Consider the following 25,448-nt stretch of genomic DNA (forward strand, 5'->3'; position numbering starts at 1 on the left):
CTGGCTAGATTTAGGCTTGGATTCTTTAAGGTCGCAGACCTTAGAGAATCTGGCGGCAACGGGGGGACGAAGCGGGGGGTGTAGTTATTTGGCACGAAACTGGCGGCGATAAGGAATCTTACCTTTCGCCGCCAGTGATGTGTCCGCAGCGTCGGCCCCGGTGCCACCCCGATTTCTCCTCTTCCATGGCCGACTCTACCCCAAGCTAGCTATCACACGTGAAAAGGGACTTTTCGCATGCAATAGCGTTAGAGAATGACCCCCTTAGTGTCCCTGGCTAACCTTAGCTGGTTAGTGCTGAAAATCATTGCTAATCAGTTAAGTATAAACCAAAAACAAAGGACTGTCCAGTAGCAATACGTCTCTCCATCCTCCTTTCACCCAAATATCAACACCCTCCTACCTCCGTTTAAAAAAATCCCAGCCCTAAAGCCAAACCTCCTCCTGATTCCCCACCTTCAGCTGCATATTTTTGTTAACTCAGATTGTGTGTGTGTGTGTGTGTGTGTGTGTGAGGTAAGGGGGTGGACCCAGAGTATGCACATTCTTTGTAAAATACATGCGTCCACGTATAACTCAAAAGAGATGGTTGAGGGGGGATATGATAGAGATCTTTAAGATCATAAGTGGTCTTGAATGAGTAGATGTGAATCGGTTATTTACACTTTCGGATAACAGAAGGACCAGGAAGCATTCCATGAAGTTAGCAAGTAGCACATTTAAGACAAATCGGAGAAAATTCTTTTTCACTCAACGCACAATTAAGCTATGGAATGTGTTGCCAGAGGACGTGGTTAGTGCAATTAGTGTAGCTGGGTTCAAAAAAGGTTTGGATAAGTTCTTGGAGAAGTCCATTAACTGCTATTAATCAAGTTTACTTAGGTAATAGCCACTGCTAATAACAGCATCTGTAGCATGGGATCTTCTTGGTATTTGAGTACTTGCCAGGTTCTTGTGGCCTAGTTTGGCCTGTGTTGGTCTGACCCAGCATGGCAATTTCTTATGTTCTTATGTTATTTTGCACATATTTCTTATGTTCTTATGTTATTTTGCACATATTTTACAATTATTACATGTTGTAGTTGATAAAACTTTTAAATAAAAATAAATCTTTTTAAAGTAAAGAAAGAAGCAAGCACATGCTTTTATAAAATGGATAGAGAAAGTAAGGGTCTGATTTTCAAAAGCATTTATACACTTAAAAGTGGGTTTTACACATGTAAATCACTTTACCCATATAAGTGGGCTTTTCAAAATTGCTTCAATATATACCATTGAATTGTCCTTAGGTTTTAGCCATGAAAAGTGCACTTATGAGGGTAAACAGCTTTTGAAAATTTCTAAGATAGTTTGTTAAATTTACATGTACAAGTCCTTTGAAATTTCATCTGTATGTGTTTTCCTACATCACAAATAGTCGCACTTGCTGAAACGTACATGTGTACTTATGGGCAGAAATTTATAATATTTTATAAACTGTGTATCTCTTCTTTATCTTTAGACACTCTGACTCACACACATATGAGCAGACTTACACACTATTGAAAATTACCCTCACTATTTGTCTATTTGAAATTCTGCACAGTGCATTGTTTGTTTAGGATATGAGATCTAGCACCATTTTAATCTGCAGTTTTTAACTATTTTATCATGTAAAAAAGCCACAGAAGAACCTCCGTTCACACTGAACAGGGACATTGTTAACTAGAGATGTGAATCGTTTTTTGTGTTTGTGTCGTTCTTTGTTTTTCGGCAGACGCAGGAAATGTCTTTTTTTGCGGTCCGGGGGCTTTTTTTCATGAAAAATTGTTTTTTGAGTTAGTGCACGCTAACTCCCCGTTAGTGCCTACTAACAAAAACGGTTAGATTTTGTTACTTTTTGTTCGTTTTTTTTTAGTGAACACTAATGGGAGTTAGCGCGCACTAATCCAAAAATGAATTTTCGTGGAAAAATGGAAACATCCCGATCGTTTTTCGGGACCCCGAAACATGCCGAATTGGACAATTTTGTTGAAATTTTCCGATTCGGAAAAAACAAATGCACATCTCTGTTGTTAACCGAGTAACTTCCACAGCCTCCATTCCACTGCCCACAGTAACCTTGGCACAAATTGTAAAGTCTCTCCCCCCTCTTTGGGGGTGAGATTCTGTTGCACACATGTTGTGGTGTTCTGTTACTGTGCTGCTCATCATCTTTTCTCTATTTCTCCAGGTAAGGCTGATTTACCTTTCTCTGAGTGAAGCTGAATGGTGTCAGAGAAATGGAAGAGAGAGACCTTTGTGCCGAAGCCCCTAAGAGGCCCCAGAAGATCTGCATGGTGTCCCCTGTGCGGGCCGTGGTCCACCTCCGACGAAAAATCAGGATTCTGAGAAAGAGTCGCCTCCAGATTGATCTCACTGGGAAGAAATCTTCTGAGTCAGCCCAGCCCAGGCTAGTGCAAAAGCAAAAAATGCTCGTTGACACAGTGGGCTTTCAGAAACCCCAGTATTTTACCTTTGATACCCCAAGCTTGGAAAGGGTTTCCATAGTGAAACAAAGGAGGAGAAAGAAGTACCGAAAGTCTAGAGCTGTGCTGTACCCTGAAAATATCAAAAAACACCTTCCTCTGGAGCACAAGAGCAAGGCTACTCGCTGTCTTTTGCTGCTCACTGCCATCATTTGCTTTCAGATACTGAACGCGATTGAGAACTTGGATGATAACTTGGAGAAATATGACCTGGATGGGCTTGAGAAGACTTTACAGCGAGAAGTGTTTGGGCAGAAGATAGCTATAGAAAACATTATGAATCTCTTAAAGGACTACCTGGCTACCCACATCCATAACAAACCTCTGGTGATGTCTGTTCATGGTCCCAGTGGGGTTGGGAAGAGCTATGTGGGGCGATTGCTAGCTAGACATTTTCGCGCCATCATGGATGGTGAATTTGTACTACAGTACTTTGTGATGCACCACTGTCCTGCTGATGAAAATGTCTTCTCTTGCCAGCTGAATTTGTCTAGCAAGATTTCTGCCATGGTCAGCCAGGCAGAATTAGATGAAAGAATCCCAGTGTTTATCATTGATGAAGTAGAGATGATGCCTCCTGCTCTGCTGGACACACTGAGTGGCTTCTTTCAGACCAACCAAACCAACGAATACCTCAACGCCATCTATGTCCTAATAAGTAACATTGGAGGGAGTGAGATCACCAAGTATGTCCTGCACAATGCTTCCAACGACATCCTGCACTCTCACATCATGAGTGGAGACCTAGTCAGTGCCATTCGGACATCTCTGCAGCAGAATCATCCACTCTTTAATTACGCTGACATTATCCCATTCATTCTTTTGGAGAGAAGCCACATCGTGCATTGCTTCCTGGATGAACTGATGAGGGAAGGCTTTTATCCTGATAACAACCACATAGAGACCTTAGCGGGACAAATTAATTATTATACTATACAGGGCAGGCAGTACTCCACCACAGGCTGCAAACTGGTTGGGGCTAAGGTCAGTCTGTTGTAGTGATCAGTTAGACTGGCACCTTGGCTTCCCAGGCTGTGCTCATAAAGCCTTGAGCAAAGTTGGTATTCTGACGTACATGGTAATCCAGAGCCCATCACTTCTCCTACACTGCGGAAACAGACTAAAAATCTGGTTCCTCCTACAGCCATGTTTCAGGAAGAATGAATACTTAGGGACTCTACCAGACTTTTCAATTCACCCCTTGTTTGGAGTGATTCCCCATCTTTCTAGGTGGTGATCCTCTCCCCTACATCATTTGCTCTCCTATGGGGTAATTTTCAAAATAATTTAGGCGCATAAATGCAGCATACTGGGGTAGATTTTTAAAGTTATGCACAGGCGTAGATTTGTTCGCGCAACCTGGCGCGAACAAATCTACGCCCGATTTTATAACATGCACACGCTGCCGCGCGCATGTTATAAAATCCAGGGTCGGCGCACGGAGGGGGGTGCACAATTGTGCAACCTGTGCGTGCTAAGCCGAGCAGCCTGCCTCCGTTCCCTCCGAGGCCACACCGAAATCGGAGCAGCCTCGGAGGGAACTTTTTTTCCGATCCCCACCCCCCACCTTCCTAACCCACCCCCTAGCCCTAACTAAATCCCTCCCCCTACCTTTGTTAAGAAAGTTACACCTGCCCAAGGCAGGCGTAACTGGCAGGGAATGGCGCGCTGGCAGGCTGCCGGCGCGCCATTCCCTGGCCCAGGGGCTGGTTCGGAGGTCTCGGCCACGCCCCCGAAACACCCCCGGGCCGCCCCCGAATGCCGCGCCACCCCCGACACGCCCAAGCAAAGCCCCGGGACTTACGCGCTTCCCGGGACTTTAAGCGCGCCGGCGGCCTATGCAACATAGGCACGCCGGCGCACAAGTCCGGCTGGATTTACGTGCGCAGGGCTTTTAAAATCTGCCCCATAGTGTAGCAATTTTCAAAAGCCTATTTATGGGCCTGATTTTGAAAAGCATTACATGCTTAAAATTGGGTTTTACACATGTAAATGAACTTTACCCATGTAAGTGGGCTTTTGAAATTTGCTACAGTATATGCCATTGAATTGTCAATAGGTTTTACCCAGATTAAATGCACTTAATGCAGGTAAATGGCTTTTGAAAATTGCTGTGATAGTATGTTACATTTACGCATGTAATTCCTTTGAAAATTCACCTATGTGCACATAAAGTTCATTTATGTGTGTAAATCTTTTTGAAAATTATCACCATATCCTTTACTGGGGGTAAATTAATATCACTATGACATTCAATCTTCTCATGAAACTATCAAAGAGCTGGTTGTATAGTTTATTCTTCTCCAGTATGTTTTGAAACATTTCTTCTAAACAACAAAAGTGGAGCAGTTCTCCTCAAAAGACTGACAGTCCTCAAGTGGACTAGTCATACTTGTCACTGCTTACTCAATTCTTGTTTCAGAACTGGAGGTTAGCAACAACCTCTCTAAATCCACAGTCTGGGCAGTACCACTGCCCCTGGAAGACCCAGAGATAGATCATCCAGGCTCTGCAGCTACAGCTGGGCTTTAGTACTGGAAAATGGAAGAGGTAATAATGAAATACATGTCCAGTGAAACAAACTCGGAAACTTTCAAAAGCTCACCAGCTGATAATCTGAGGCTGTTTTCTATAGTACCCACATTGACACAGAGTCAGTAGATACTTTTACCTGCAGGCTTTGCACTAATTACCCTTTCAAAATTGCCCAAAGGGAAAAGTACTCTGAGATTTATATCTGCTTTTTCTGGAGGTAGTTTTTCTATACAAAATAACAAGGGTACATTTGAAAATATAATCTATGTACATTATTCCTCTCCCCTGACCTACACATGTCCCCGGGAACACCTACACCTGACCCAGGTAAAAGCATTAGGGATGTGAATCATTTTTGAACGATTAAAATTATCGTCAGATAATTTTAAAATCGTCCTAAATCGTTAGAGTGCATGATACAATACAAATGCCCCCGATTTATCGTCAGGGGCATTTGTATTGTATCGTTAAATAGGGCACGGGAATTATTTGGGGGAGGGCGAGAAAACCGGCACACCAAAACAACCCCTAAACCCACCCTGACCCTTTAAAACCAATTCCTTACCCTCCCGAACCCCCCCAAAATGTTAAATTACCTGGTGGTCCAGTGGGGGGGGGGGGGTCCCGGCGCAATCTCCTGCTCTCGGGCCATCGGCGCCATTTTGGCTGCCACTAATTAAAATGGCGCCGATGGCCCGATTAAAAAAAAAAAAACCCACCCGACCCTTTAAATCGATCCCCCCACCCTCCCGACCCTTTTTATTTAGGGAGGCCCGCGCCGCTAAAAAACAAAACCCACCAAAACCTTTTAAAATTACCTGGTGGTCCAGGGGGGCCTCGGGGAGAGATCCAGGGGGGCCTCGGGGAGAGGAGAGATCCAGGGGGGCCTCGGGGAGAGATTTCCCGTTCCCAGCCATCAGCTGTTCTAAAAGAAAATGGCGCCGATGCCCCTTTGCCCTTACCATGTGACAGGGTATCCGTGCCATTGGCCGGCCCCTGTCACATGGTAGGAGCACTGGATGGCCGGCGCCATCTTTAAAGATGGCGCCTGCCATCTTTACTCTTCAGCCCCTATTATACTCTATAATAGGGGCTGATGAGTAAAGATGGATCTCTCCCCGAGGCCCCACGAGGTCCCCCTGGACCACCAGGTAATTTTAAAAGGTTGGGGGGGTCGGGAGGGTGGGGTCGATTTAAAGGGTCAGGTGGGTTGTTTTTTTTTAGCGGTGCGGGCCTCCCTAAAAAAATAATTAGCGATGTGAAATGGAATCGGAAACGATTCCAATTCACATATCTTAACGATCAGATTTCCCCCCCCCCCCCCCCCCCCCCCCCTCCCCAGCCGAATCTGATCGTTAAGACGATCTGGCACACGATTCACATCTCTAAAAAGCATGTGTGTTATTGATCCCCATGTATACTCTTACCTGGGTAAGAGGTGAGCAGTTTTCAAACAGTCAGCTTCTCTGGGTAAATAATTTTTTAAAATTGGCCTCTCCATTTCCACAGCATTTCCCAGAAAAAGAAAAAGAGAGCGCACAGCCGTGCTGAGCCATGTTTGTTCGTTTCGGACTTAGAATAGTGCCTCATTGTGGCTATGTTGTCATTGCCTGCTCTTTTCCTGAGAACAAAGATACCACACATTCAACCTTAAGGGTGGATTTTCAAAATGTTACATACACACACACACAAAAATTATCAAAGTATTTACTTGCATATTCCATATTTTCTAAAAGTAAAATAATATGTGCATATTTTCACTTTTGCACACAGAAATGCGATTTGGGGCGATCCTGGGAGGGGCCAACATTTTCCTGCATTTGTTTGAAAAGACACAGACAGTGTCAACAGTGTTTCTAACACAGGGACTCGAGACCTGCGTCCGTCGCTACCCTTCCCCCTCCTTTTCATAAATAACACAACATAACAACTGTCTGGTGATAAACAAAGGCCGCAGTTTATTAAACTTAACCCGAGCCACTCTTAACAACATTCCAAATCACCCCTCCTCCCCTTCTTGCGCCATATCCCCCCCTTCACTTACACCGCGACCCGGTGATAAGCGATGTTTTTCCCCCTTTTCCTCCCCCCTTTCTTACCCCGCCTCTTCATCAGCGAGGGTAAGCTTGCGGCCTGAGCATCGGCCCCCTCTTGCTCTTTAGGCCTTCCCGTGTAGCGGCCCCAAGCTACATGGGCATTCCTCCCCCCCCCTCCGAAACAGTCGATTACATTACAATATACAAACAACATCTGGCTCGGGTTTTCCGCCGCCACTGCGACATACACAACACACCCCACACTTGTACACATCGCCAGCTACAGGGAGGGAGGGTGGGTAGCAAGAACTCCTGCTGTCTCGCTGCCTGGTTCCCAACTGCCCTACTCCCTGATCTATCCTACTTTTTTGCCCTATGCTCTCCCAATGGCGAGGCAGCGTTTGATTCCGCTGCCTCCCATTGGTGCCCCTCTCCATCTCTCCCCTCCCCCCCCCCCCCTGGCCCGCCTACTGCTAACTCCTGGGCTCGAGCCTGTGTTACCGGCGGCGTGCCCGGACACGCCCGGCTCGCCTTCCTTTATGTTTCATGGCATTTTCAAAATGAAACGATAGAGAAAAAAATACAAAATTGTGTGTTTTTCTTTCTATTGTTTTTAGTGTACATTATTCTGAATAGTGAGCACTATTTCTGAAACACCCCCCCCCCCCAAAAAAAAATGGAAAAAAAATTGAGAAAAAAACCTAAATGACATGGAAACTTTGCTCCCATGAGACACAACACAAAATTGGTTTGACCTGCATATCCCTACACATGTGTACATTTTTCAACTTAAAGATAGATTTTAAAAGGCCCGCGCGCATCCATGTGTGCTCGGTTCCCGGTGCGCGCACATGGATGTGGCTATTTTATAACATGCGCGCTTTGGCGCGTGCATCTTCTAAAATGCAATTCCCACGTGCACACGGGCTAGGATGAGGTAAGCAGGGGACAGGGTTTTTAAGTACAGCATGGGGGAGTACAAAGGGAAACGAAGAATCAGCTTTTGCAACCACTCTCTTCCATTCCTGCATCCATTTACCTCTTCTTATATATGCTGACCCTTTCTTATTCCTGCTCCTCTTCTTTTCCAACCCTCCTTTCTCTGCCTTCTCTGCAAATTAACGGCATCGCCCCTTCTCCCAGGGCCTTCTGCCTACCACATGATGGTATCAGCCGCTCCTACTTTTCCTTCAAGTGGGGCCTGCTCCTGGCAAGCAGAAGTGTCTTCCGCTGAATCCCACTCTCACTGCCAGCTCTGTCTAGGTCCGCTCACTAGCAGCTGCTCTGCTCTCCTCTTCACATTGGACTTTCCCAGTCATGCAATGCGCTCTGCCCTCTGCCACATGCAGGGATATTCTAACCGGTACGACAAATGCTCCTGCTCCCCTCCACCTGCACTGACAATTAACAACTGTCACTGCTCCCTTCTTAACTGAACCTTTTATTCACTAAATTTGAGAAAACTATTTAAAGGTGAGTCTCATATCAGGAAATCTCTAGTTTCCCCTGCATTGAAGTTAATGTAGCTCAATAGCGCTGGGAAACTCAATGACCTTTCAGAATGAAACACACAATCACCTGATGATATCATCACAGCTTCCTTTAGTTATTTTGAATTTGAAACCGCCTTTACAATAACACTCAAAGGAGAGTACAAAACTTTACAAACATCTGCCTTAGAGAAGCTGGAATTAAAGGAGGTACTCTGAAATGGTTGAGATCCTTTATTTCAGGAAGGATCCAATAGGTTTACAAGGATATTGTTGCTTCAGCAATGTATCCAGTATCATGTGGGACTCTACAGGGTTCTTTACTCCTTCCTTTAGCCACATCTTAGATTATACTAAGTTTTTTTTTACGTTGGGGACAATACCATTTGTTCCTCGCTCTAGGGAAGGATCAAGATGAGGCCTTTGAAAGAATAAGGACTTGTCTGTCTTATTCATTCTTATATTCCACAATATCCCAGTTTCAGTGCGGATTACAGTGTTCATTCACAAATACATGACATACAATACATCTGATGTATATATCTACCACAATTTCACACTAGATGCTATAAAATAAGTTAAAATTGAATCCCTCTGTTCTGCCCCCACAGTGTATGTACCTGTGTACCAGCCTACCTTTGTAATTCATCCTACGTTTGTGTCTACCCTGTACACCGTAATGAGCTAGTGATTCTCACATGGAACGCCGGTATATAAAACACTCATAAATAAATGAATAAATATGTATATATTTCTTTATTATGCCGCCAGTCAGTGTCATCTTGTAATATGGCACAGTTTAGATTTTTTGCAGGTTTTAAGTTCCCTGCCCTGATTGGTTATTGTTTGAATGTTTCTGAACTTTCTATCAGATCTTTTCCTGTTTGCTCTATCTCCCCCTCATTGCCTTTTTCTCTTACTACTAGTCCCTTCACCCAAGGAATCTCTGGGAGAGTTTTTCCTGTAGAAACTCAGTTGGAAGTAAGCTCTTGGTAGGGCAACAGCTTGTACCTATCCTCTTTCAGGCTCTGAGAGGCATCACCTTTTCACCTCTTATTACTCGTGTTTACTATTAACCCACAACTACCGTCAGCTTTCAGAGAAACCCATTACACCTCTATCAGTCTCATTAACCTATTCAGCTAATCTTGGGATCTTCTCATCTACTGTGAGTGTTGAACTGCTCTTCATTCAAATAAATGTGTTTTTGGTTTTTTTTGTTAACCAAGAACTGAGTTTATCTGATGTCTACAGCTGGGGTAGAGGTTTAACTGACTGTCTAGGAGTTTAAGCTGGACATCAGATGCCAAGAGCAGTACATCCATAAAGACAAAAGCCCTGTTGGCCTATGAAAAAGTGATCCAGTTCTCCAAGTCTCCAAGTTTTATATTGAGGGGGACACACGCTACAGATGGAGGACCAAGTTACTGGGTATAAAAACTGTTAATGACTTAACAATGGAACCACAGTGGGCTTCCTTGGTTCCTAGTTATTTCCATCTTAGACATGTCCATCTACTATGCCCTTTGTTTAATCCAAGAAGCTTTGTAATGATTATCCATATGACTCTAACATGTTGATTACACTATTGTAATTTGCTGTATTTAGGTTTACCTAAAGAAAGTCTGAAGTTTCCAAGTTATTCAAAACTTAGCTATCTAGTTACTTATAGATCAGAACTGGAAGGATCATGTTACCCCTATTTTATTTGAACTTCATTGATTATCAGTATCATCTAGAATTCTGTTCAAAACTCTGACTATGACATAGAAAGTCTTACATAGTGCAAATCCTTAATATCTGAGGGAAAGAAATATAAATAATGATCTGGGTCACTCATTACTGTCTCAAGGTGAGAATCATTTGAAATTGCTTTCCATGAGAAATAAATTAGCTAAACAAATAAATCAATAATTCATGTATGTTATCCTAAGATTGTGGAATGAACCACCACATGAACTGCTCCCGTCTGAAGATATACTGACTTTTATGTGCAGTTTACATACTTTTAGGTGCAATTTTAATTATAATAACAGATTACTATGTGAATCATGCCTACCTGAGTCTAGTGACCTACAGGTGTTTTAAGATTCTTCATCCCAGTTTTGGGAAAGAATTCATAAAGAGTCCCTGGGTTGATTTGGTTGTGATCTAAGTTTAAAGTTTATAATTTGTAATGGATATCAATATGGCTATTTAATAGATTTGTGCCATTTTATTTAGTTTTGAAGTATTTATTAGGATATATATATATATATATATATGGTATCCCCTAGAAGATGGGAAATTTATGGATGTGCCAAAGTGATTATATGATTATTTACTCCATTGTATTGTATTGTTGGAATAGACCATTATATCTGATGAAATTTACTGTTGTACCCATGCTATTGAATGTGGTTCTGTGTATATTATAACATTGTTACTATGTAACTTATGTAAGCCACTTTGATTGCCCTTTCAAAAGGTGGAGTATAAATAAATAAATAAATAAATAAATAAATGAATGAATGAATGAATGAATAAATAAATAATAAATACAGATTTCACAATAAAAAGAATGAGGTCCATGGATATTAGCATTGGCTTAGGCAAGGGACTGAGTTTATCATCAGTCTGAAGGTATACTAAGTTGCATATTTGGTGAAGAAAAGCAGGGAGGAACCACCTAATGACGCAGTGTTTCTTAATGAGTGTCCTTGGTATATGTCATTGATAAAGGAGACTGCCAGAGGAATAGTTACTTGGAATCAATTCAGAGTAATAAGCAGCATAATAATCTGGCAAGTCATAGCTATATATATATATCACCAGATAGAACTCATTTCAGTTAAAGAAACAAGATGGAAAAATAAAAATGTCATATAATTTATTATCACTGCCACTCCTCTGCTGCAACAGAGAGAAATTGCCAAATCATCTCAACAGTCTAAGCGTCTGATGGTATAAAACATCTTAAGGACCTGCCCTTGTGATTAGTTAGGGAAACTACAATTATTCTTTATTTTCTTATTTAGTTAGCTCCAGTTTCTAATAAGACATCATGGATATATTACTTTGGGAAACATGCATAAATTAGATGGTGGAAGGCAAGGTGGTGTTAAGGAGTAGTCTTTCTTTTTGAGTTTGTTTTAGTAACGAGTAGTAGCAAAAGAAAAAAACAATGGATCAAGCATTTGATGAGCACCAATCCAAAGAAAAAAGGATATAAATGACTGACAGATAAGTGTGTGCACACACCACCGCACCAGCAATAACGTAATAGGATAAAACGCAGTAAGTAAAAAAGGGAAAAAAAGCACAAAGACATACAAACACAGAGAAACAGAGCAAAAGATAAGAATTATACAGAAGGAAGGGAAAAAGAGATAAAGAAAGGAAGAAAAGAAAAAGAAAGCTTAGATTTACCTGAGAATCTATTCAGTTAAGAGGAGGAAACTCTTGCGGACCTGAAAGATATAAAGATTGCACAAAGACTCAATTTCTTAAATGAAATATATTATAAGTATAAGAGAACACATTTAATTGTTAAAGAGAAGAATTAATACTACTTTCAGATAATAGAAGGACAAGGGGGCACTCCATGAAGTTAGCATGTGGCACATTTCAAACTAATCAGAGAAAGTTCTTTTTCACTGTGTGAAGAATATGTCTGATTAAGACAACCAAGAATACCCAGACACCTCTGCTGTACTGTGGCTTGTCAGAGGTGAATGAATTTTGAGTGCTTTTCTGAGCATGACTTGCAGAAAATCCCTGAGACAGATTTGCTGGCAACAACAGGAAAGAGGCCTATTTAATGGCAACATTTACTTCACAATACAGAGAAGCTGGGTCCAGGATGCAAGCTTTTGTCTTGCAGATGCATGGTTTCAATGGACAGAAATCAGTTGAAAAGAAGATCCTGTGAGGTGACAGTTTTAATTAAATCCTGGTGCCAAGAAACAGAATTCAAGCCTAGCTTCTATTCAAAAATCAGACTTGTTACCTGTTTACATAACAAAGAATATCAAGAGAAGAACAGAAGAACAAAGCCAGCAAAGCCATGATTGATAAAGGAACTTTTTATGGTGGGAGGATATACAGGTTTAGTTGGTTAGGAATTCTCAGAATGGGGGGAGTGATCCTCACAAGCATTTCCTATACAAGATAGATTGTCATGACAACAGCATAATGTATCTTTGGGCATTCTGGAAACTTCGGTAGTGTTGTATTTTGATTATATAAGTCAGGGCATGTCAGAGATTCACGGAGATGCTACTTATTACAGATAGAGGGCATATTGCATCTCACAAGAACACTTGTCTTTGACTCTTCTTTAAAAAGCCAAATAAACTAAATTTTAAACTTCTTGCTGATTGGAAGTGTTCTTGTTGCCCTAGCTTTGAGTCCAAAAATTATTATACACTGTGGTGCAAATAAAAGTACGCCGGATTTAGATAGATACGCTCATAGCCACGCGTATCTGTTAAAATCTGGGGTCGGCGCACGCAAGGCTGCCCAAAATCGGCAGCCTGCGCGCGCCGAGCCACACAGCCTGCCTCCGCTCCCTCCAAGGCCACTCCGAAATCGGAGCGGCCTCGGAGGGAACTTTCCTTCCACCCCCCCAGCCCTATCTAAACCTCCCTTACCTTTGTTGCACAAGTTACACCTGCCCGAGGCACGCCAGAAAATAGCCACTGCTATTACTAGCATCAGTAACATGGGATAGACTTAGTTTTTGGAACTTGCCAGGTTCTTATGGCCTGGATTGGCCACTGTTGGAGACAGGATGCTGGGCTTGATGGACCCTTGGTCTGACCCAGTATGGCATGTTCTTATGTTCTTATCTGAGTGTTTCAGTTGGAGTTATTCAGGAACTGGTTCTGGAATTAAAAGAAAAATGTAAGTGTTAAAAATTGTTGAATACAATCTATTATTGTATTGTTCAGTATATCTAGTGTTAGAAATAAATTTGATTTCTATCATTGACATCCATAATTATCCTTTCCCTTTTTTTTTATCCCTGCTCTCTCTCTCTCTCTCTACCACTGGGTGATTTTATCAGGTGGACTTTGGACCCCATTTCATGCAAACCTGAAAGGAGAGAGGGCTTCTTGCAGCGACCCCTTTTGGGCAACCTCTACATTTTATTCTCGGCTAAAGACACCATAACAGGAGGAGATCCCATCCCAGAAGGGTGATTTACACTAGATATTTGGTTTTCGAACCAGAGCAACTGGAAGGTTTTCTCCAAGATAGAATTTCACCTCATTCTATTTTGGTTACCAGTTCCCAATAGATATATCAGAAACAACATTACCTTGTGGTAGAAAATTTTAAAATATATCTTTATGTCTTTAAATGTTAAAGGCTTCAGTAGCCCTGTTAAAAGAAAAAAACGGTTCTATTGTACTTTTAAAATGCTTGAGAAGATATTCTCTTCTTTCAAGAGATGCAGTTGTCATTGAACGAATCCTTGAAATTATCCTTGCAGGATTGGAAAGTGTTTGTTGTGGAAACGCGGGTAGCGGTTCCATCTCTGATGTTTTCGTGTGCCCCTGGGCCCCGATACAGCCGCAGAGGAGCTCCGGCAAGAACCAAGGCAGGTGATAGGTGCTCCAGCATGGGCAGAAGATGGAGAGCGATGACCTCAACCACAGCCACACCTGTATGCAGCAGAAAGAGACCCAAACAACGCAATGTTGGTCTCATGAGTGGTCCTCCGATTACTCCAAGCCCTTTCAGACCTGCCACATGGAGCAGCAACTGCAACAGGGCGGACAGTGGTCAGAGGATGAGGACATCAAAGACGAAGACTTGAAGTGAGACAAGACCCAGGGTATGTGAAGTGGAACAACACTCTGGATACATGAAGTAAGACGAGACTTCGACATGAAGGAATGCAATCTGGATACGTGGAGTGAAGAGAAACTCTGGTCACGTGTATAAAGAAACTCTGGAAGGCCATGAGTTGCTTGAAGAAAACTTGGTCGGTACTGGACATCAAGCGCCCTACACAACATAGCCGGACTGGTCTCGGACCACGCAGGCGGCACGCCCTACACAGCCAGGGTAGGCTGATCATGGCCCTCGCTAGTGGTTCCCTACACAAGTTGGCAGAGCTGAGTCGGTACTGCACATCACGCGCCCATATACTCAGCCAATGAAGACAGGACACAGACCATGCTGGTGGTTCTCCACACAGAGAAGATAGGAGATGAAGTGAAGACTCCGACAAAGCCTGTTCCAAAATGCACCCTGAACAGCTGATAAAGGCCAGGCAGGGCCACACCGGAACGGATCAGATAAATAGAGTTCATTCGTGAAGTGGAGGCAGGGTGCAGACTCCCAGGAACCAGGCAAAGTTGAAGATTCGAGGGGATGCCTCTACGACACAAGTTAAAATAAGAATCTGGAACTCATGGAGATGTGCGCTGCCAGGACGAAGATAAACCAGATAAGGAAGATATCAAGACAAGACATCTGGAGACCTTGAGACGATGAAGACAAAGACGTAGCGTGAGGACATCATGAGGACACGGGATCCCACATATAACGAAGTGCCTTGAGAAGCAGATGATGAGAAGTCCTAAGGAGGACTGTCTCCTTGTGAAGGCCAGGAAAGAATGAAAGGTGGACCTTTTTATAGGCTGAAGAGGCGACTCCCTCGATGACATCACTGGTGGATCTCCTCCCTCACTGTTCCTTTAAATGTGGAAGGAAAAGCCAGCCTCGCCCCCTAGGAGGAAGCAGTACAGGACTCTGGACAGCGGGGTCCAGCTGCAACGCTGAAGGCTGCAGGAGGAGAAGCAGGCCTCAGGGCAGGCCCCGGGATGGACGGCGGCTTCCCTGCCGTGAAGGATGGACTCCTAGGACTCCATGCCACAAGAGAGCCTGGGGATGCAGGCCCTTTTTATCCCAGAGGGCCCAAGGTAAGGTAGTGGCCTCCGGACCACTCAAGGACGCCAGTCGGCGGCTTCCCAGCTGCAAGGGAGTTAACAACGCAGCTCCTGCTGCGAAGTGATGGCAGGGATGGCCTCCGGCCGAGCCGGGTGCAACAGCTCAGCTCCGGCCGCGTGAAGGGTATGCTGGTGGCCTCCAGGCCGCTTAAGGAGTGGCAACGTGGCTCCTGCTGCGGGTTTGGAAAGCGTCGGCAGTCTCCGGGCTGCAGAAGACGGCAGAAAAGAGTGGAGATACTGCCCAAACAGGGCAGAATCGCAACAGTGTTAGCCTTTTCTCTGGCTTTGCATAAGAAGAATGGGATTGCCATTCTTTTTTTTTTTTTTAATTCTTTATTTTCAAATTTTTGAAATTATCCCAAGAAAAAGACTCTTGTACAGAAAATTCAATGTCTTTTAACAGAAAAAGAAACTAAAATCATTAAGAAAATAAATAGAATACATACATATTCCATTACATATTCCAGACATCTAAATTATAAGAAAACTGGAAGGCAGAAATAGAGTGACTACCATTAGAAAACAGCAATAATACAGAAATAAAGATTACACTCGCCGGGCAGTGCTGTAAACAATTCCTTTTTATGCCGGGCCTGTTGTGGTTGCTTCAGGGAAGTGTGCCACTAAGAACTCTCTTAAATGCTCAGGTTCCTAAATACATAGTTTACATTCAGATGCCTAATGCAGGCATCCGGGGTATTTTAATATAAACCTGGTTCCCAGCTTAATTACATCAGGTCGCATCAATAAGAATTCTTTTTGACGAGTTTGCGTATCTTTAATAACATCAGGAAAAACCCCTATGGGATAACCATAGAACAAATTTTGTCTATTCCTGAAAAAAAGTCTCATTCCGTGATTGCATTCTGATAAAAAAGCAAATGAAACAAGTAGTGGTTTTCTTTGATTCCAGTTTCCAAGGACATCTCCAATATAAAGATTTTGCTCTTCCACCTCAGTAGACTGCTGAAGGTAATAAGCTTTAACAATGACCGGTAGGGCAGCTTCAGAAATTTTTAATATTTGCTTCATATGTGTCCTAAATAATTCTAAAGGAGAAATTGATCTTATTACTGGAAAGTTCAGAATTCTAAGATTGTGTGCCCTTAAGGCATTTTCAACCAGCTCCAATCTTTTACATGTAATTCTTTCCCACTCAATCAATTTTAATTGGTTTTTTTTCCACAGAGGAAATACTCTTATCCACCTCTTCCACCTTCTTGTTAAAGCTTGATATTAAATTATTATTCAGCATTGTTTGATTTTTAGTATCCAAAGTAGCCTGTGATAGGATTTTAATTAGAGATGTGAATCGTTTTCCATATCGTCTTAACGATAGAAATCGTGTGGCAGGGCAAGAAAATCGTGTTAGGCACGATTTTTTAGTTAAAAAATCGTTAAAAATCGTTTTTTCCGATTAGTGCGCACTAACGGGAGTTAGTGTGCACTAACTGAAAATGATACAATTTGACACTTTTCAGGTCAGTTAAGGTCAGTTTAGGAATGAATATGTATTCCTATTGGCTGCCCTCTTATTTATTCATGTTACCAAGCTTCCCACTGACAGTATATGAGGGATGGGAAATGGAAACAGTTGGTAGCTTGACAAAACAAGTAATGTGATCAGTTAATGTGACTAGAACTTGTGCCCTAACCCTGATACCAGGGGTATTGTGATCTTCCTGCACACAGTGCCCTATCCCTATTAATACCAGGAGTGTTGTGATCTTCCTGCACACAGTGCCCTAACCCTGGCACCAGGGGTGTTGTGATCTTCCTGCACACAGTGCCCTATCCCTATTAATACCAGGAGTGTTGTGATCTTCCTGCACACAGTGCCCTATCCCTATTAATACCAGGAGTGTTGTGATCTTCCTGCACACAGTGCCCTATCCCTATTAATACCAGGAGTGTTGTGATCTTCCTGCACACAGTGCCCTAACCCTGGCACCAGGGGTGTTGTGATCTTCCTGCACACAGTACCCTATCCCTATTAATACCAGGAGTGTTGTGATCTTCCTGCACACAGTGCCCTATCCCTATTAATACCAGGAGTGTTGTGATCTTCCTGCACACAGTGCCCTATCCCTATTAATACCAGGAGTGTTGTGATCTTCCTGCACACAGTGCCCTAACCCTGGCACCAGGGGTGTTGTGATCTTCCTGCACACAGTGCCCTATCCCTATTAATACCAGGAGTGTTGTGATCTTCCTGCACACAGTGCCCTATCCCTATTAATACCAGGAGTGTTGTGATCTTCCTGCACACAGTGCCCCATCCCTATTAATACCAGGATTGTTGTGATCTTCCTGCACACAGTGCCCTAACCCTGGCACCAGGGGTGTTGTGATCTTCCTGCACACAGTGCCCTATCCCTATTAATACCAGGAGTGTTGTGATCTTCCTGCACACAGTGCCCTATCCCTATTAATACCAGGAGTGTTGTGATCTTCCTGCACACAGTGCCCTATCCCTATTAATACCAGGAGTGTTGTGATCTTCCTGCACACAGTGCCCTAACCCTGGCACCAGGGGTGTTGTGATCTTCCTGCACACAGTGCCCCATCCCTATTAATACCAGGATTGTTGTGATCTTCCTGCACACAGTGCCCTAACCCTGGCACCAGGGGTGTTGTGATCTTCCTGCACACAGTGCCCTATCCCTATTAATACCAGGAGTGTTGTGATCTTCCTGCACACAGTGCCCTATCCCTATTAATACCAGGAGTGTTGTGATCTTCCTGCACACAGTGCCCTAACCCTGGCACCAGGGGTGTTGTGATCTTCCTGCACACAGTGCCCTATCCCTATTAATACCAGGAGTGTTGTGATCTTCCTGCACACAGTGCCCTAACCCTGGCACCAGGGGTGTTGTGATCTTCCTGCACACAGTGCCCCATCCCTATTAATACCAGGATTGTTGTGATCTTCCTGCACACAGTGCCCTAACCCTGGCACCAGGGGTGTTGTGATCTTCCTGCACACAGTGCCCTATCCCTATTAATACCAGGAGTGTTGTGATCTTCCTGCACACAGTGCCCTATCCCTATTAATACCAGGAGTGTTGTGATCTTCCTGCACACAGTGCCCTAACCCTGGCACCAGGGGTGTTGTGATCTTCCTGCACACAGTGCCCTATCCCTATTAATACCAGGAGTGTTGTGATCTTCCTGCACACAGTGCCCTAACCCTGGCACCAGGGGTGTTGTGATCTTCCTGCACACAGTGCCCTATCCCTATTAATACCAGGAGTATTGTGATCTTCCTGCACACAGTGCCCTAACCCTGGCACCAGGGGTGTTGTGATCTTCCTGCACACAGTGCCCTATCCCTGGCACCAGGGGTGTTGTGATCTTCATGTACACAGTGCCCTATCCCTATTAATACCAGGAGTGTTGTGATCTTCCTGCACACAGTGCCCTATCCCTATTACCAGGGGTGTTGTGATCTTCCTGCACACAGTGCCCTATTCCTGATACCGGGGTGTTGGGATCTTCTTGCACACATCCCGGTATCAGGGATAGGGCACTGCATGCAGGAAGATCACAACACTCCTGGTATCAGGAATAGGGCACTGTGTGCAGGAAGATCACAACACTCCTGGTATTAATAGGGATAGGGCACTGCATGCAGGAAGATCACAACACCCCTGGTTTCAGGGATAGGCACTGTGTGCAGGAAGATCACAATACCCCGGAGGAGTGAGGGTCAGGCAGCTCCCCCCTGTCTGTGAAGCCAGCCTCTCACTAGTAATGCAGGGAGGGAGCTGTCTCAGACTTCACCATCCTCCCCCCCCCCTCACCCACACACCATTCACTAGCTGGGACATGGGGGAAGTCAGGAGTGAGGGTCAGGTAGCTCCCCCCTGTCTGTGAAGCCAGCCTCTCACTAGTAATGCAGGGAGGGAGCTGTCTCAGACTTCACCATCCTCTCCCCCCCCCCCCCCTCACCCACACACCATTCACTAGCTGGGACATGGGGAAAGTCAGGAGTGAGGGTCAGGCAGCTCCCCCCTGTCTGTGAAGCCAGCCTCTCACTAGTAATGCAGGGAGGGAGCTGTCTCAGACTTCACCATCCTCCCCCCCCCCCCCCTCACCCACACACCATTCACTAGCCTGGACATGGGGGAAGTCAGGAGTGAGGGTCAGGCAGCGCCCCCCTGTCTGTGAAGCCAGCCTCTCACTAGTAATGCAGGGAGGGAGCTGTCTCAGACTTCACCATCCTCCCCCCCCCCCCTCACCCACACACCATTCACTAGCTGGGACATGGGGGAAGTCAGGAGTGAGGGTCAGGCAGCTCCCCCCTGTCTGTGAAGCCAGCCTCTCACTAGTAATGCAGGGAGGGAGCTGTCTCAGACTTCACCATCCTCTCCCCCCCCCCCCCCCACACCCACACACCATTCACTAGCTGGGACATGGGGAAAGTCAGGAGTGAGGGTCAGGCAGCTCCCCCCTGTCTGTGAAGCCAGCCTCTCACTAGTAATGCAGGGAGGGAGCTGTCTCAGACTTCACCATCCTCTCCCCCCCCCTCACCCACACACCATTCACTAGCTGGGACATGGGGAAAGTCAGGAGTGAGGGTCAGGCAGCTCCTCCCTGTCTGTGAAGCCAGCCTCTCACTAGTAATGCAGGGAGGGAGCTGTCTCAGACTTCACCATCCTCCCCCCCCCTCACCCACACACCATTCACTAGCTGGGACATGGGGGAAGTCAGGAGTGAGGGTCAGGCAGCTCCCCCTTGTCTGTGAAGCCAGCCTCTCACTAGTAATGCAGGGAGGGAGCTGTCTCAGACTTCACCATCCTCTCCCCCCCCTCACCCACACACCATTCACTAGCTGGGACATGGGGAAAGTCAGGAGTGAGGGTCAGGCAGCTCCCCCCTGTTTGTGAAGCCAGCCTCTCACTAGTAATGCAGGGAGGGAGCTGTCTCAGACTGGTATCAGGGATAGGGCACTGAGTGCAGGAAGATCACAACACCCCTGGTATCAGGAATAGGGCACAGTTTCTAGTCATATTGACTGATCACATTACTTTTTTTGTCAACTACCAACAGTTTTCATTTCCCATCCCCCCAACCATCACTTCAGTTGGAACCTTGGTAACATCAATAGATAAGAGGGCAGCCAGCCAATAGGAATACATATTCATTCCTAACTGACCTTTACTGACCTGGATAGTGTCAATAATTTGTATCATTTTCTGTTAGTGTTCCTGAGTTTCCATTTCCATTTCCCATCCCCCCAACCATCACCTCAGTGGGAACCTGGTTAACATCAATAGATAAGAGGGCAGCCAGCCAATAGGAACACATATTCATTCCTAACTGACCTTTACTGACCTGGAAAGTGTCAATTTGTATCATTTTCAGTTAGTGCGCACTAACTCGAGTTAGTGCGCACCAGCTCGAGTTAGTGCGCACTAACTCGGAGTTAGTGCGCACTAACTCCTGTTAGTGCGCACTAACACGATTTAACGATTTTTAACGATAAATCGTTAGAATTTCTATTGTATCGTGTTCTATAACGATTTAAGACGATATTACAATTATCGGACGATAATTTTAATAGTTAAAAAACGATTCACATCCCTAATTTTAATTGAACTTTCAATTGATTTTTATCACAGTCCAGATTCCATCCAAAGTAATATTTTCAGGTCTAGTTATTATAGCAGAAAACGTGAGAGCTCTCAACTGATTCTCTCCCGCTTCTACAACAGTATCCCCGCTCAACCCTGCACCTTGTAAAGTTGGTAATTCAGCAGCCCTTTGTGCCAATGGTGTAGAGGTCATTACAGATCTCTCCAATCCTCTTGGGCTCAGTCCTCCCAACTGCTGCAATTCGCTGGTCTCTCCCAGGTCTCCATCCCGGTTGGCAGCACTGCTCTTGTTCCAGGCCATCACCATGGCTGCTTCTGCTTCCACCGAAGCCAGGCAAGGTAGATCGCTGCTCCAGGGTGAGCGGGTTTGCACGATGCTCCGGGGCGGAGAGTGACGTCAAGGGGGATGGCATGCGCTCCTCAGCCGTTCCCCCAGCGACCAAGCTCTCTGGTATTAAGGTTTCAGCTCCTGAAAAGAAGCTGGAGATTTGAGGCTGACGGGGATCAACCACGGGTGAGTTAATATTCTCACCCCTTCCTTTTTGTATGAGGCATTATTGTAAAAAGGAAACGTTTAAAACAGGAAAAAAGAGAGCCTCTCCTCCGGTGTTCTCAATCAGACCTGCATCGCGGCGGCCATCTTGCCCCTGTCCTGGGATTGCCATTCTATGTAAGCAGTCTCTGGACTTTCAGGTAACCTCACAGAAATCAGATAACGATGGCAGGTGGGTGAAAATAAAAGGAATCTTTGATTCTGTCCCATTGATTTTGATTAGTGTTTATACCACTAATTTAAGATTCTCCAATTGTTTTTAAAACGCTTGCCACAATTATCTCTGCAGTGGGGGAGGTCCCTGTTATTGTTGGAGGGGATTTCAATGATCCACTTGATTTAACTTTAGACAGGAAATCCCAGTGGAGATTTAGATAGGTATCTTCTTAGACAGTGTTGCACTACATGGTCCAGGACGTGGGCTTGGTTGACCCTTGGCACTTACAGTTGTTTGTTTGCCGCCTGCCTTGACTCTGCCTGGACCTGGATTCTGTTTGTTTGCCGCCTGCCTTGACCCTGCCTGGACTTGGACTCTGTTTGTTTGCCACCTGCCTTGACCCTGCCTGGACCTGGACTCTGTTTGTTTGCCGCCTGCCTTGACCCTGCCTGGACCTGGACTCTGCTTGCTTGCCGCCTGCCTTGACCCTGCCCGGACCTGAACTCTGGTTACCAGCTGACTGCCTTGACTCTCGCCTGGGCTTGTCCACTTCCCCTTCCGGAGAGGAGTTCATCAAGGCTGATCCTTGGTAAGTACCCTAGGGTCCACAATGAACCGACTAGAACAGATTGCAAGGCCATGGACCCGGGGAACTTGCCAGGTCTCCAGGCTATTCCAGGCCTGGCCCAACAACTTATGCAACAAAGACAACAACAACAACAACAACAACAGTGCCTAGAGGCTTTGATTGCCACTGTTGAACGTTTAGCAAACCGACTTGACTCAGTTCAAGGAGCAGAGGCTGCTGTTCCTACTCCTGCGATTCCCAGCGTTCCAAGTACTGTAACCCACTTGCCTGCTCCACTTCGATATGCCGGAGATGCCAAACAATGTCGTGGTTTTCTGAACCAGTGCTTCATTCGGTTCTTTCTACAGGAACAACAATTCCCAACGGATCGGGCTAAGACGACCTTCATCATCTCCTTGTTGGACGGAAAGGCTTTGGCCTTGGCATCCCTGATCTGGGAACGTGGAGACTCCATTTTGGGTGACTTGCAGCGGTTTGTTCGGACATTCCGCCAAGTATTCGATGAACCTGGACGGCTATCCACCGCCTCCTCGGAACTCCTTAACCTCCGTCAAGGTGCTCGTACTTTGGCTGATTTCGCAGTGGAATTCCGCACCTTGGCATCCGAGCTGGGATGGCAGAATGATTGCTTAAGAGGAATCTTCTTGGAAGGACTTTCTCCTCGTATCAAAGACGAGTTGGCGGCACGAGAGATTCCAGATGATCTGGAGGCTTTGATTGACCTCGAGGGACGTATTGATCGAGCCAAGGAGTCTAGATCATACCGTTGTACAGTTCCATTGGCCCCTACCTTCTCCCGCCCCATGGTTCACCCAACCATTCCTGAAGCACCTTCCGAGGGCAGGGAGGAGCCCATGCAGTTGGGTAGGAGCCATCTGACTACTGAAGAAAAGCAGCATCGAAGAAGGATGGGACTTTGTCTCTATTGTGGTAACAAAGGACATCTTCTAGCTCAGTGCCCCAAACGTCCGGGAAACTTAGAATCTTAGAGGGGCTGACCCTAGGGAGCAACCTCGCCCCTCACTGTACGGTTCCGGTCACGCTACATTACCTCCATGGATCCCTCACAACCTTGGCCCTCATCAATTTGGGAGCAGGAGGAAACTTCATTCTAGCGGAATTAGTTCACCAACTACAATTACCAGTACTTCATCGCGAGTCACCTCTGTACATCTCATCAATTCAGGGGGAGAATCTTCCGGGTCAAATCACTGCCTGCACCACCCCGATAACACTCCATACGGGGATCCTCCATAAGGAGGAGATATCCTTCTTCATTTTGGAAAAAGCAGTCCACCCTGTGGTATTGGGCCTCCCCTGGCTACAGAAACACGCACCCATCATTGACTGGAGGACTCTTCAGATTACAGCTTGGGGATCAGAATGTTTTGCTACCTGTTTAAATCAGAGACCTCAACCTAAGATCCAACTAGCTGCTACAAGACTTCGACCACCGCCGCAATACACAGATTTCACGGATGTTTTTTCCAAAGAAAAGGCGGAGATCCTCCCGGCACATCGTACCTTTGATTGTGCCATAAATCTGATTCCGAATACTTGTCCACCTAGAGGGCGGGTGTATCCATTATATGGACCAGAATCCCTGGCCATGTCCCAATACATTAAAGAAAATCTCGAACGTGGGTTTATCAGACCTTCATCCTCTCCGGCGGGAGCAGGGTTCTTCTTTGTCCCCAAAAAAGATGGGTCGTTAAGGCCATGCATTAACTACCGAGGACTTAATGCAATAACTCGCAAGGATCGCTATCCTCTCCCGCTGATTCAGGAATTATTAGACCGCCTTCATGGAGCTGGTATTTACTAAACTGGACTTACGTGGGGCATACAACCTGGTTCAGATAAAACGGGGAGATGAATGGAAGACCGCGTTTAACACACGAGACGGCCGTTATGACTATCTGGTGATGCCGTTTGGACTTTGTAATGCTCCAGCAGTATTCCAAAATCTAATGAATGAGATATTTCGGGACATGTTGAATCAAGGAGTAATCATTTATCTTGATGATATATTAATCTGTTCTAAGGCTCTGGCTGCTTATCGTACAGACGTCCGAAAAGTTATTCAACACTTGAGAGAAAACAGATTATTTGTAAAATTGGAGACATGCCTATTTGAAAGACAATCACTACATTTTTTGGGCTTCATCATCTCTACCACTGGTTTTCAAATGGACCCTGATAAGTTAGCTAGTATCCGGGAGTGGCCACAACCGACAGGGCTTCGCGCCCTACAACGATTCCTTGGATTTGCTAATTTTTACAGGACTTTCATACCTCGATTCTCCCACATTGTAGCACCTCTCACGGCCTTGAACAAAAAGGGGGCACATCCTAAGAATTGGCCTAATGAGGCTGTACAGGCCTTTCTGGATCTCAAGACCGCATTTTTACAAGAACCCTGTCTCCGTCACCCAGATCCCACGTGTCCGTTTATTGTGGAAGTGGATGCTTCGGATCTGGCAGTAGGAGCCGTGCTTAGCCAACATTCCAACTGGGGGAAATTACTTCCTTGCTCATACTTTTCACGCAAATTTTCCCAAGCCAAAAAGAACTACGGGATTGGAGACAAGGAACTGTTAGCCATAAAGATGGCCTTTGAGGAATGGAGGCAATGGCTGGAGGGAGCACAACATACAATTACGGTCTACACAGACCATAAAAACTTGGAATACCTTAGTAAAGCACAACGATTGAATCCACGCCAAGCTCGATGGTTGCTGTTCTTCAGTCGCTTTGACTTTGTAGTACGCTATCGTCCCGCAACCAAAAACATTCGGGCAGATGCCCTTTCCCGACTGCATGAGACCGATGACACACCTGACCCCCCCAGCTATATTATTGATCCAGCCAAGGTGGTCTTGGCCACCACAGAGACTGCACCATCAGGGAAGACAGTGGTTCCTCTCCGCCTTCGCCCCAAGGTACTCTCATGGGCACACGATTCCCTTATGGCCGGCCATCCCGGGAGGACGGGTACCTTGGAAAGATTATCCCATTACTATTGGTGGCCCTATTGGCGCCG

General features: G+C 45.3%; 1 protein-coding gene across 2 annotated transcripts in view; it reads left to right on the forward strand.

The window, feature by feature from the left end:
- The window catches only part of TOR4A (torsin family 4 member A), a 91,810-nt gene extending 87,968 nt beyond the window's left edge, over nt 1-3,842 (forward strand). For both annotated transcript variants that reach the window (XM_029613248.1, XM_029613249.1), the window contains exon 2: nt 2,213-3,842. In XM_029613248.1, the coding sequence (XP_029469108.1) occupies nt 2,262-3,506 (1,245 nt within the window). In that variant the 5' untranslated portion in view covers nt 2,213-2,261 and the 3' untranslated portion in view covers nt 3,507-3,842. The remainder of the gene's footprint in view (nt 1-2,212) is intronic.
- Nucleotides 3,843-25,448: the final 21,606 nt, after the last annotated feature.

Source organism: Rhinatrema bivittatum, chromosome 8, assembly GCF_901001135.1.
Source record: "Rhinatrema bivittatum chromosome 8, aRhiBiv1.1, whole genome shotgun sequence".
Lineage (NCBI taxonomy): Eukaryota > Metazoa > Chordata > Amphibia > Gymnophiona > Rhinatrematidae > Rhinatrema > Rhinatrema bivittatum.